Genomic DNA, 14518 nt, shown 5'->3' with positions numbered 1-14518 from the left:
TGTTTAAAACACCTGAAGAAACAAAGCAACTAAGCTGGGGGAACATTAGGGGGGTAGGGACTGAGCCCAGGTGAGAAAAATCTTGCCTGTGAAAGGAATACCTGGAGATTTAAGCTGCAAGCCATGCAGTTTATCTTCAAGAAACTCTGCAACCTGCTTAAAACATTTATGGTGAAAGGTTATTATTTGTAGCCAGTATTTTTAGTATATTAAGCTTAGTTTGCATGTTTTGTTTTATTTGCTCAGTAATCTGCTTTGTTCTGATTCTAATCCCTTCTAATCACTTTAAATCTACCTTTTGTATTTAATAAACTACTTGGTTTTTTGTTTATTCTAAAACCCCGTTTGTGCTATTCCGGCGGGGCAAAAAACTGTGCATATCTTCCTCCACATTGGGAGGGGGAGTGAATTTCATGAGCTTATGCTGTATAGATCTCTGTAGAGCACAAGACCATATAATTTTGGGTTTACACTTAAGAGGGTGTGTGCACCTGAGTGCTGGGCAATCCCCGAGCTGATTCTTCCCACACAGAGCTGATTGCAGACTGTGTGTGATTCTACAGCTGGGTGTGTCCCTACCTGTGTGTGCAGCAGGACAGGGTGAGGGAGCCTGGGCTGGTGGAACGGGTGGAATCCCAGAAGGGGGGATGGGCAACCCATCACAATGGGGATAGTTGAAATCCCCCATTATAACTGAGTTTTTTTATTTTTATACCCTCTCTAATCTCCCTGAACATTTCAGTCACCATCCTGGTCAGGTGCTCGATAGGATATCCCTACTGCTATATTCTTATTCTTCAGCATGGAATTACTATCCATAGAGATTCTATTGTACAGTTTGGTTCATTTAAGATTTTTACCTCATTTGACTCTTCACTTTCTTTCACATATAGTGCCACTCCCCCACCCGCATGACCTGTTCTGTCCTTACAATATATTTTGTACCCTGGTATTACTGTGTCCCATTGATTATCCTCATTCCACCAAGTTTCTGTGATGCCTATTATATCAATGTCCTCATTTAATATGAGTCACTCTAGGATTTTTTTTTTTAGTTTTAATTTTTAGGTATTTTTCCACAGATAATGTTACAATTTCAAGGTCTCATATCATTCAGTCTACCAGAGCTAAAAACCAGTGCCTTATATCTCTGTAAAGGTGGTGGTTGTGATGCTAGCAGGCTAGGCGCAAGCTCATGCCAAGGCTCCAGGCTTCACTGAACACTTACAAGTGTATAGCTGGAAACCAGTCATACTTACCTGTGATTTTACAGACCTTTATCATATCCCCCCCCTTAGTCATCTCTTTCCTAAGATGAACAGCCCTAATCTTTTTAGTCTCTCCTCATATGTAAGTCATTCCATACCCTTGGTATATTTGTTGTCCTCCTCTGAATCTTTGCCAGTTCCACCATATCCTTTTTGAGATGGGGCAATCAGAACTGGACACAGTATGCAAGGTATGGATTTTATATAGTGACATTGTGATATTTTCTGTCTTATTTTCTATCCCTTTCTTAATAATTCCTAACATTCTGTTAGTCATTTTGACCACAGCTGGCACACTGAGCTGAAGTTTCCAGAGAACTATCCTCGGTGACGCCAAGACCGCTCGAGTTGTAATAGCTAATTTAGACCCCATCATTATATATGTGTAGTTCAGATTGTTTTCCAATGGGCACTACTTTGCACTTATCAATGCTGAATTTCATCTGCCATTTTGTTGCCCAGTCACCCAGTTTTGTGAGATCCCTTTGTAGCTCTTAGCTAAGCCCAAAACTAACTGCAATCTTGAACATTTTTGTAGTAGCTGCAAACTTTGCCACTTCATTGTTTACTCCCTTTTCCAGATCATTAATAAATATGTTGAACAGCACAGACAAGGATGTCTTCTTGCCATGGGGATTGTCAGCAGTCTGGTGGCCTACATGACAGTGGTCTCCAGGGCTTAGGGGTGGTAAGGGAAGGCACCATCACAGAAGGAATCCTCAGGGCAAGGCTGAAGGAGTAGTGATACACTTCTACCCTGATATAACGCGACCCGATATAACACGAATTCTGATATAACACGGTAACGCAGTGCTCGGGGGGGGGAGGGGCTGTGCACTCCGGCGGATCAAAGCAAGTTTGATATAACGTGGTTTCACCTATAATGCAGTAAGATTTTTTGGCTCCCGAGGACAGCGTTATATCGAGGTAGAGGTGTATTTAGAAAGTCTGGGCTGGTTTGTGTGGCGTAGACTCAGTGTTTTGAGTGTAGGCCAGGTGTAGGTAGCTCCTGTTTGTTATTCCTGACTTAAACCCAGTTTTTGCCCTAGCAAAGAGAAAGTGCTACATTTGCAAACATAGCACATGAGCACTGTGGGCAAAGAGAGTTCTAGAGCAGTGCTTCTCAAAGTGGTGGGTCCGTGGACCAGTGCCGGTCCGCGAGCCATCAGCTGCCGGTCCGCGGTGAGTTTCCTCATAAGAGCATCAAATAGGGTAATAATATGGCACCGATCCCTGGCACATTGGGGAAAAAAATTGCCGGTCCCCCACATCAGATAGCTTGAGAAGCACTGTTCTAGAGCATGATGTCCCTGACCAGGGCTGTGTACCAGAATCTGGAGCAACAAATGTTGTAGCCAACCTGCCAATGCAAAGCATCTGTCCGGAACGGACTACTGCCCTGTATCCCGGCAATGTCAACAAAAGCTGTATTTCCCCCATCTTTTACTATCTGATCTTTTTTCCCTCTGTATGTGTCTGTTTTGTCAAAAACAGGAAAGTGACTATGATTCCCAATTCTAAAATTGAACAACAGAACTAATCCTTTCTTCCCTATCAAGGAAAGCTGTCTGGCACAATAAGATACTAATATTCAACCTCTCTAAAAAGACTTTATACAACACAAACTTAGTCAAAACCCATCAATCACTCAATTTCAGTTTCAGTGGGTTTTGCCTTGCTTTGATTCTTTTCCTTTCGGATGTTTCAATTAATAAATTGTCATGAGTTTCCTAATGTGTTTGCCATCGTACTAAGCAGGCTGAAGTCTCTATATATACCAAACCCTGAGCCTTGTTTAAAACTTTAATGCTGGACAGGTTTAGGATCATGTTAACACCTTTGACTCTTTGGGCTCATTTATTCCACCTAAATGAATACAAGAGTCTCTACCTTCCCTGGGGCTGGGGACACTGCTGTTATATCCCCGCCTCCTGCCCCCCATGTGAGTGGTGTCCCCCTTCCAGCTCCCAGCAAGACTGATAACAGTCTTCAAATATGATAAGGGCTGTTATAAAGAGGACTGTGATTAATTGTTCTCCATGTCCACTGAGGGCAGAACAGGAAGTAATGAGTTTAATCTGCAGCAGGGGAGTTTGAGGTTAGATATAAGAAAAGAAACTTTCTAAATATAAGGGCAGTTATACTCTGGAATAGGCTTCCAAGGGAAGCTGTGGAATCTCCAATCACTAGAGGTTTTCAAAAACAGGTCAGACAAGCATTTGTCAGGGATGGTCTAGATTTCCTTGGTCCTGCCTCAGTGCAGGGGACTGGACTTGATTACAGGGGTTGTAAATATTATAGATCATTTTATTCTGCTTTGGAATTTCAACAGCACTATAATCAAAACTGAGTTTCTTTACATTCATTTCAATATAACTTAGATTTTCCCTTATAAATATACACACTCCCCATTCATATTTCTCTATCATATTTGACAGTACTATATCCTGGGACTTTGAGAGACAGCTATTCCATTAATCATGTTTCCTGTATACAGATAACATCAGGTTTGTCCTCCATTTAAAAAATAGTTTTTGTTAGTTCCTGACCATGGTTTATTGGGCTTTGCGCATTCCAACAACAACAAAAAGTTAGTACCATATTAGTTAAACCACAACTGTCCTCCCTCAGAAATGCATGAATGTGCTCTATTGCCAAATTACTAGCATGCACATAATTTTCTGCTGCTTTTATTATAATTAGGGCTGTCGATTAATCGCAGTTACTCACGATTAACTAAAAAAAAGTAATCACGATTTAAAAAATTAATCACAATTAGTCACACTTTTAATCGCACTGTTAAACAAAAGAATACCAATTGAAATGTATTCAATATTTGTGGATGTTTTTCAAATATATAGATTTCAATTACAACACAATGTATTGTGTGTACAGAAGTGTGCAGTGCTCACTTTATATTCTTTTTATTACAAATATTTGCAGTGTAAAATGATAAAAGAAATAGTATTTTTCAATTCACCTTATACAAGTACTGTAGTGCAATCTCTTTATCATGAAAGTGCAACTTACAAATGTATATTTTGTTTTTTTGTTACATAACTGCACTCAAAAACAGAACAATGTACAACTTTAGAGCCTACAAGTCCACTCAGTCCTATTTCTTATTCAGGCAATTGCTCAGCCAAACAAGTTTGTTTACATTTATGGGAGATAATACTGCCCTCTTCTTATTTACAATGTCACCCAAACGTGAGAACATGGCACTTTTGTAGCTGGCATTGCAAGGTATTTACGTGCCAGATATGCTAAACGTTTATATGCCCCTTCATGCTTCGACCACCATTCCAGAGGACATGCTTCCATGCTGATGATGCTCGTTTAAAAAAAAGAGCTAATTAAATTTGTGACTGGACTTCTTGGAGGAGAATTGCATGTCTCCTGCTGTTTTACCCGCATACTGCCATATATTTCATGTTATAGCAGTCTCGGATGATGATCCAGCACGTTGTTCATCTTAAGAACACTTTCAGTGCAGATTTGACAAAACACAAAGAAGGTACCAATGTGAGATTTCTAAAGATAGCTACAGCACTCAACCCAAGGTTTAAGAATCTGAAGTGCCTTCCAAAATCTGAGAGGGACGAGGTGTGGAACACGGTTTCAGAAGAATTAAAAGAGCAACGTTCCAATGTGGAATGTACAGAACTTGAACCACCAAAAAAGAAAATCAGCCTTCTTCTGCTGATGACATCTGACTCAGATAATGAAAATGAACGTGCATCAGTCCACACCCCTTTGGATCGTTATTGAGCAGAATCAATTATCAGCATGGACACATATCCTCTGGAATGGTGGTTGAAACATGAAGGGACATATGAATCTTTATTGCATCTGGCACATAAATATCTTGCGATGCCAGCTACAATAGTGCCATGCAAACACCTGTTCTTACTTTCAGGTGTAAACAAGAAGTGGGTAGCATTATCTCCTGCAAATGTAAACAAACTTGTTTGAGTGACTGGCTGAACAAGAAGTAGGACTGAGTGGATTTGTAGGCTCTTAAGTTTTACACTGTTTTGAGTGCAGTTATTTTTTGTATATAATTCTACATTTGTAAGTTCAACTTTCATGATAAAGAGATTTCACCTAATACAAGTACTGTAATGCATCAAAAAATACTATTTATTTTATTTACAGTGCAAATATTTGTAATCAAAAATAATATAGTGAGCACTGTACACTTTGTATTCTGTGTTGTAACTGAAATCAATATATTTGAAAATGTAGAAAATATCCAAAACTATTTAAATAAATGGTATTCTATTATTGTTTAAAAAATTTAATTGCAACTAATTGCACTGTTAATCACACGATTAATTTTTTTAATTGCTTGACAGCCCTAATTACAATCTTTATTCTTTCTGTTCTTTCTGCTTGTGAAGTGCAGTTTATTACTTCTACCATAAATGCTACTAATTTCTCTCTTCAAGAAATATATCTTTCTCTATTTCTCATATTATATAGCATACCTTTTGTGACATTGTTGTAGTAAACGTACCTTCCCTTGCTGGTTTTCTCCTCCTTCCTCAATTGTCTCTTTAAATACTTTTTAGCAGCTTTTAGCTTCTGTGTAAGTCAAGATATCTTGTTGATAATTCTTGTTCTTCATAACTCCCTAGCCTGTTTAGGTACCATATATCCTCCATACACTGTACTGTGTTGTTCCCACAGTTGATACATTTTAGCTCTGCTCTTCCTACAGTTTTCATATGAATTCTCCCCTCCACATTTACCACCACACCTTGTTTTACCTCTACCACATTTGTCACATATCCAAACTTTTGACACTCCTAAAAATCTCAAAGGGGGTGGAATACATGGTTTAGACCAAAACATCTGATATCCTAGCTTTATCCTGCCACGTAAAGTCCTTGCTTTACATGTTATTTTCACAGCTGTGGATAGTTTACCCCCAGCAACAAATTAATTGCTTATTGAATAACACCTGGTCCCCATCTATAGTTTTTTTTATTTATTTAATCTTCAGTCATTTCCAGTGGGACACCTTATATTACTCTTCTCATGACCATCATGCATTTGGGTGGCTGGCAACTTACTTTCATTTTTCCTAGAATTTTAGTGTTCAGCAGTTTTTCAACCAGTTCTTTACTGGCACACTGCACCAACAAATCTCCACCCTGTAATCTTCTAGCTCTTAATATAGCCCCACTACTTCTCTTCATCAATTCAACTATCTTCAAGGGATTAGTCACCTATCTTTAATTCCTTATTCAGCGATTTGACACTGGCAACATTGTGGTTTCCCACCCTACTCTTTGTTCCTGCTGCTTCTTCAGATGTATCTGTTCTCGTCTTCTAATTTGCATCCATTCTCATTCCTAGTTTCTTCTCCCTCACATTCTAGAGTGATTTCTGTGCTATTAATCCTGCTTTTCCCATCTCCAGGGCACAGCCACTCTCTACCCACCTACCAGCCCAGCCCAGGGCCAGACCAGGGTAAGTCTGCCTGGAAGACCGTCAAGGAGGCAACCAAATAACTTTCTGTGCCCCCTTTGGGCTTAAATAGTGATTTGAGCCAATCTGAGAGGCTGAACATTTCCTCCCATCAGGACTGTGGCAGGGCCCACTCACTCCTGCCTCTGCTTGAGTCCTCTGCAGTTTGTTTACAATGTTGGTTTCCACCACCCTTGTGCACCATACAGCCATATGCCTACAGTCATAGGGAGCCCTCAGCTCCTGAGGCAAGCAAGGAAGAACAATCCCTCTCACTGCCTGCTTCTCCCCTCCTACTTCCTTCCTGTGCTCGTTTGTATCCTCGGCCTAATGACTTAATTAGCCTTCCAGCTCCCCTCCACCCAACAATTAGGCACAGCTCTTCTTAACGAGGTTTATTCTGCAGTCTTTAATTGGAGCTGCAGTGACCAGACTGCTGGCTCAGATGGTGTTGCCCAGCACTCTGTCACAAGGACCTTCATGGGCCATGTCTCTGGTAAGCTAGGCTCCACCAGCCCATGCTCCCTGCTGGTCCCAGTGAGCTACTTGGATGGTGGTCCAGTCTGAGGACTGCCTGGGGACCAAGCTTCAAGACCCAGATTCAAATCTCCACTTCCCTGACTTGTAGCAGGGATGTGAACCAAAGTCTCCCTCAACCCAGTGAATACTATAGCCACCAGGTTACGAAGTTACTCTCGCTTTCAATGAATATTTAATTTCTACAAAGTGGAACAGCTCTACCAGGAAAGACAGACACCCACCCCAGAATACCCAATAGCCTAACTTGTGCGAGTTACACTGTGTGTGAGTTAATGAAAGCCACAACGACACCCACTGTTCTGAGCTGCTTATACAGGATGCTCATCTTCCAAGCAAAGTTTAGGTGCTAAACACTATGGCCAGTTTCACTGATACCACAAATAAGCACATTTAAAGTCTACAGATGCAGTTCTTCTCTTACCAACTCCTACCGCACTGGTGTGCTCATCAAACTGGTTTCAAAGATGCTTCAGAAAGGGGGTTTGGCATTAACACTTTTATCGGTGATCACTGTTAAAATGTCATTGTTGAGAAGGGGACAGGAATGAGACCCCCAAATCCTATCACAAAGCCATCATGCAGTTTATTCCAGTTAGCAGTGTCTGCTCAAAAAGAAACCCAGAACTACATTAGAGGATATTAAATATCCAGATTGGGGGGCGAGGAATGGTATATAGGGGGTCTGCAGGTCAGGACTGAAGTGTACTGGCAAAGCTGTGTCTGTGTATAACCTTACAGAACTATTGCCTGTGGTAAATGGTTCAAGACAAAGCCTCCTACTTTCATAAGCACTAAACTCATTCCAATTATAATTTTTTTTTTTTTTTTTTTTTACCATGTCAGGTCACACACAACACATGTCACCATGCTAAAGGTGAAAGCAGTAATACAGGAAGACCTTCCTGGTGCAACAACAGAGGGAGCAATTCTCTATTATCTCTTCCCCTTCAGGGCTGCTGTGGGTTGGAGAACTCAAGAAAGTGGTAGTATCTCATTCCATCTGAATTTTTTTTAATAGTTATAAAATGTATTCGTTTTTCACATTTTGTACAAAATAGGAGTTGGTTTCTCTTAATTAGGAGAATCAGCTGAATGTGAGATTTTAACTAGGTGAGTCTGAAAACAAAATGAGACTGGGTTCTCCTGGTTCTGGCAAGGTCCCTCACAGCTTGCCCCATTTCTCTTCAGCTTTGCTCTCATGATTGTAGAAAAACTTCAGGGGAAGCATCCTTGCATCATTGGCTCTTTGGAGGCTTGTAGTGAATTCTGCAGCGCTCATTAAATACCTAGGAGACCAAAATAAAAAGGGAGTCATTCCTTGTAATAAACATCCTCCACACAACAGAAGCTGGAGCCAGAACTGGCAATTCTCCCTTTCTACAGTGCACATGTCAAAACTATGACTGACGACTGACCTTGCAGCATTAATGATCATTACCACTCTCGGAGATCCTTGGCCTATTCACCTTCCCTGCAGGTAAGTATTCGAATACTTGCAGCCTGGTGCAAAGAGACTGCATAGTACTAGAGGTGCTCACTTTTACATGAGACAAAATTAAGATCCTAACCATTTGTGGTCACTAACCTGTGGCACGTTTCACAAAGGAAAAGCTCTGGCGTACTACATTCTGTCAGTCTAAATTCACTTTGGCATTTTAACTGAATACAACTATTTACTTTCTGAGCTAATCTGTTGTGTTGTATCACTGTGCTGCTCAACAGATGCCATGTTGCACACCAGAGGTGGGGCATTACAGTGGAGGGTGAAAAGCAAACTACATTTATGGGTCACACCAGTCTGTAAAAGCTTTGTAGAGTTATTGTATACAGTTTGCAATCAATTCAATGTTTTTGGATAAAAATAATTTTGACTACTTCATAGCAGTCTGCCCTTCAGCAGCACATACTAGCACCTGCAGCACGCACCTTCAGCAACATGCTTGGGTAGAATCTGGTAAATAAAACTAGTAACCTCGATGACCTTCATTTCTCCTAATTCAAGGACTCATACAAGAAATTAACAATTGGAGCTCATTGGGATAAGCAAGTATAGAAATCAATTTAAGTTAGCTTGAAATAAAACACTCAATCAGAAATAATGCTTATGCACCAAAATAACTAAAGAGACAACTTAAAACTGGTTTAGTTATTTCGTTACCAGTTTGTGTGCAGACAAGCCCTGAAAAATGGCAAGCGCACCACCTAGAATCAAGGTGGGGTGCTGGCTCAGTATTGATTCAGACTCAATACCTCTTCCTGCAATAATATGGTTTATCATGGAGATTTCTTAAGTAATAACCAGACCTGACTCTTACCTTTTAAGATCTAAGGCAGGGGTCGGCAACGTTCGGCACGTGGCTCGCCAGGGTAAGCACCCTGGCGGGCCGGGCCAGTTTTATTTACCTGCTGATGCGGCAGGTTCAGCCGATCGCGGCCCCCACTGGCCGCGGTTCGCCATCCCGGGCCAACGCTCGCCCGCACCGCTTCTCGCCGCCTCCATTGGCCCGGGATGGTGAACCGCGGCCAGTGGGGGCCGCGATCAGCCGAACCTGCCGCTTACCCTGGCGAGCCGCGTGCCGAACGTTGCCGACCCCTGATCTAAGGCTATATCTACATTGCCACTTTCAGCACTAAAACTTTAGCCATTCAGGGGTGTGAAAAAACACCCGCAAGTGACAAAAGTTTTAGCACTGAAAAGCGCCAGTCTAGAAACCGTTTTATCGCCGGGAGCACAAAGCTACCACCCCTCGTTCACGGTGGTTATTTTTTATCGCCAGGATAGTTGTCCCCCGGCGATAAAGCGTGGCTGTGCTGCCCACGTCACAGCACTGCCGCAGTAGTGCTGCTGTAATATGGGCAGTGTAGACATACCCTAAAATAGCATGAGCTGTAATGCAGGCATCACACATATTCTTACCACCAACTAGAGGGTTAGGGTATTTAGTGACAGGTTTCAGAGTAGCAGCCGTGTTAGTCAGTATCCGCAAAAAGAACAGGAGTACTTGTGGCACCTTAGAGACTAACAAATAAATTTGTTAGTCTCTAAGGTGCCACAAGTACTCCTGTTCTTTTTGAGGGTATTTAGTGTTCAGCTAATTATGGCTCATTTTATAGAGGTACTTAAAACTGTTTCAGAGTTGTCCCTTTTCACAGTCCCATGCTCTCTGGATTGAGCTCCTAGTGGGGGAAAGGATCTTTAGGGCCTGCCACCAACCTCAGCAAAAAATTGTAAGTTTGCAAAGTGCACAGCTTCAGATTCTACTTTCCAAGATCTGTTCAATACCTGCTCTGCCTGATAAGAGATTTGAACATGCAGCTCCCACCTCTCAGGTGAGTGCTCGCCTCCCCTCCCATTTTGTGTGCAGTTCAGCGTGCTCTGAGAACACCTACCAGATTGGGCCATGCAGGCAAGACAGGCAGGGTAATGCCTAGTTTCACCTGGTGTGAGGATCCTGCTGGGGCTTCAGCATGAGATAGGAGCCTGGGCACCAAGACTGAGGCAGCCGTGTACATGCCCAGAGGAAGAAACTTCAAGTCCCTGATGCACCTAACGGCAGAAATGTAGGCTCTGAGTGATTTTTAGGTGACTCCAGGGTTAGGTGGCAGCTTAGCAGGGGTTTTCAGTGGCACCTAAATTTTGGACTTAGGCACCTAAGTTTCTTTGTGAATGTAGCCCTTGATGGCTAGATGGGTGGTATAAACCAGATTCAACTCTACTAGTAAACACTCCCATAAAACAGGACTCTTTTTCTGCTAAGCCACACCAACTTTCCAAGTTCCCCAGAGACATAGTAACTTTTCTTAGTAACTGCCAATTTGAGGTGATTGAGGTCAAGATAATTAGTCCGAACAGCAGCTTTCACTCAATTAAAAATAATCACACTTCTGTGAAAATGCTGTGCCTACTATTGGTTTCAGAGTTCTATTTTGTTTCAGAGTTAGCTTCCCATTGATATGAATGGGAGCAATTCATACCTCCTCAAAGATACTATTTCAGGCTGTCAGCAAACTGAGGCACAGATCAGTGTATTGGGTAAAACTGTTTGAATGAAGTTTGTCAAATGCAACTTAAAAACAAAAAATTAAAGTCAATTAAAAAAAAAGTTATCAGAATGGCTTATTTACCAAGAGCGTAATTTGCAGGAAACAAAAATGCAGTGACAGTTTTGGTAATGTTTTTTGGACAAAAACATGAAACATTTCTGAAAAATATTCTGAAGTGAAAACAATTTCACTTTTAAAGAAACAAACAAACCCTATTTTGCAACCATCTATGGTACTGGTTAGTGTTAATTTGCATTTTGAAGTTTACTTTTCTGCCATAAGGGCTACATACCTTTTTTTTTTTTTTTAAATGACAGTTTCTATTCTGGTACACAATTTAACAGTCACTTACAAAACTGGGCAATTAGGCAGCAATTTGTAATGCTGCACAACTGCATAATAGATGAACAATCTCTAATTCAATCAATGGGTTCAAAGCATTTTACAAGACTACAGTACTTTGATGTCCCAGAGAGACTAAAGCAGAAGGAAATTAGATTTACTCAGTCATACAGCAAGACACTCGCAGCAGTGGGGATAAAATCCCAGAGTCCTGGTTTCTTATCACCTATTCTCATCTGCACCAAACAAGAGCAAATCTGTATCTTTTTTATGTATCTTGTGCTGTGCATCCCTCTTTTTTACATCTTGGGAGTTTCAGAATTTAAAAATGAGATACAACTCTTACTGGTCAGAGCTTACTTAGACAGGATGCATGGCACTTGACTCAGAGTACCAGAGCAGACAGCATAATGCAGCCTGGTCTGATATCGGTATTAGTCAAGAATCAATCCCCTTTCTTTAGGGAATACTGGAATGAGGCATGAGGCTGGATTACTTGACAAAGAAAGCTTTCTACCCTATTTGAAACTAGAAGAGGATCTTAGGAGTGAGATGCCCAGAAGTTCTAGCACTTGGCTTTAAAACGATCTTGGTGCTAGATTAACAACCCCAGAAATTGAAGGACTATTTTCCACAAAACTGGTAAGGGCAGCAGAACTTCCCTCCTACACAGTGCCTCACTGCACCAGGGTGCCTCCATCCTGACACGCAGAAGCTCCTTCCAGAGGTAGAAGGGAGTTCAATCTTCCTGGCCCACTCAGTCCTAGGTATCTCCAGCGGAGCTGGCTCACAAGAAGGCCAAATAATGCCAAATGTGGTGGTGTTTGTGAAACAGATACTTATCCCCCAAGAGCTACACTGAGGCCTGGCCTACACTAGGAGTTTATGTCGAATTTAGCGCCGTTACATCAAAGTAACTCTGCACCCGTCCACACCACGAAGCTATTTAGTTCGACATAGAGGTCTCTTAAATTCGACTTCTGTACTCCTCACCAACGAGGGGAGTAGCGCTAAATTCGACATGGCCATGTCGAATTAGGCTAGGTGTGGATGGAAATCGACGCTAATAGCTCCGGGAGCTATCCCACAGTGCACCACTCTGTTGACGCTCTGGACAGCAGTCCGAGCTCGGATGCTCTGACCAGCCACACAGGAAAAGCCCCGGGAAAATTTGAATTCCTTTTCCTGTCTGGCTAGTTTGAATCTCATTTCCTGTTTGGACATCGTGGCGAGCTCAGCAGCACTGGCAACGATGCAGAGCTCTCCAGCAGAGATGGCCGTGCAATCTCAGAATAGAAAGAGGGCCCCAGCATGGACTGATCGGGAAGTCTTGGATCTGATCGCTGTGTGGGGCGATGAGTCCGTGCTTTCCGAGCTGCGCTCCAAAAGACGGAATGCAAAGATCTACGAGAAGATCTCTAAAGCCATGGCAGAGAGAGGATACAGCCGGGATGCAACGCAGTGCAGCGTTAAAATCAAGGAGCTGAGACAAGGCTACCAGAAGACCAAAGAGGCAAACGGATGCTCCGGATCCCAGCCCCAGACATCCCGTTTCTACGAGGCACTGCATTCCATCCTAGGTGCAGCCGCCACCACTACCCCACCACTGACCGTGGACTCTGAGGATGGGATATTGTCCACGGCCGGTTCCTCGGACCTGTTAGCGGACGGGGAAGATGAGGAAGGAGATGAGGAGGACGAGGCAGTCGACAGCGCTTACAACACTGATTTCCCCGACAGCCAGGATCTCTTCATCACCCTTACAGAGATCCCCTACCAACCGTCCCCAGCCGTTAACCCGGACACAGAATCAGGGGAAGGATCAGCCAGTAAGTGTTTTAAACATCTAAACATTTATTTTTAACAGAACAGGAATATTAACAATAACAACAATGGGTTTTTCATGATTACTTTGCCCTAGGCGCTTAACGTTTCAGTCCTGGGCAGTGCAACTATTGAAAAAAAATCTACCAATGTCCGGTTTCGCATGATTGTTCTGCCCAAGCCACTCTACTGTTTAGTCCCTGCCAGTGCAGCTACAGTAAAATGCGGTCTATATGTCCGGGGATAGAGCAGAAATCCTCCTGGGACATCTCCACGAAGCTCTCCTGGAGGTAATGGGAAAGCCTTTGCATCAGGTTCCTGGGGAGAGCGGCCTTATTGGGTCCTCTGTGGTATGAAACGTTTCCGCGCCAGGAGACAATCAAGTACTCCGGGATCATTGCCCTGCAGAGCATGGCGGCATACGGCCCTGGTCTTTGCAGGCTTTCCCGAAGCATTCTTTCTTTTTCCGTGTCTGAGATCCTCATCAGGGTGATGTTGCTCATGGTGACCTGCTTTGAATTAGGTAGGGGAATGTTAGTATTGGGACTGCTTGCCCGTTCCTTTACAGAACTGTAACTGCCAGTTTACAGCCACATGGTGGAGGCGGGAGAGGGGCAGCATACAGGGATCTTTCCCTGGGACAGCCGCGACGGGGTGGGACAGGGGCAGAGTTCATGCTTGCCGGATTGCTGGCAGCAGGGACTGGCATTGCTTTCAATGTGAAAGGAGGCCAGTGCTACTATTAAAGTTTTAAGCAGCCACAAGACTATGGCTTACCATGTCGGCCTGCTACACAAATTCAGGTGTCCTGCCCCGCTTCTCAGATCTGCACTGCAAGAACCCAGGCACTGAATGCGAAGGCCGAAAATTCGACCTTGTCCTGAGTGCGCATGTGATAGGTGCTGTGCATGGTCTTGTTCACAGAGAAAGACTATGTTCTTTGTTCACAACTACATTTATCTTTCTGAGGAATTCACTCCCTTTTTCCCATTCCCACAGCCACAGCTGTGACTGTCTCACAACCT

The 14518-nt window shown here is 42.9% G+C and overlaps 1 protein-coding gene across 1 annotated transcript in view; it reads right to left on the bottom strand.

Moving 5' to 3' along the window:
- Positions 1-8277: 8277 nt before the first annotated feature.
- CCDC58 (coiled-coil domain containing 58) overlaps positions 8278-14518 on the bottom strand; it is a 33047-nt gene continuing 26806 nt past the window's right edge. Inside the window, exon 5 of the mRNA XM_024212074.2 lies at positions 8278-8569. Coding sequence (XP_024067842.2) covers positions 8519-8569 — 51 coding nt within the window. The 3' untranslated portion in view covers positions 8278-8518. The remainder of the gene's footprint in view (positions 8570-14518) is intronic.

This window comes from Terrapene carolina, unplaced genomic scaffold (genome assembly GCF_002925995.2).
Source record: "Terrapene carolina triunguis isolate 2854851 unplaced genomic scaffold, T_m_triunguis-2.0 Scaffold740, whole genome shotgun sequence".
Taxonomy (NCBI): Eukaryota; Metazoa; Chordata; order Testudines; family Emydidae; genus Terrapene; species Terrapene triunguis.
Note: the sequence above shows the minus strand (reverse complement) of the source record. Positions and strands in the feature narration are given on the sequence as shown.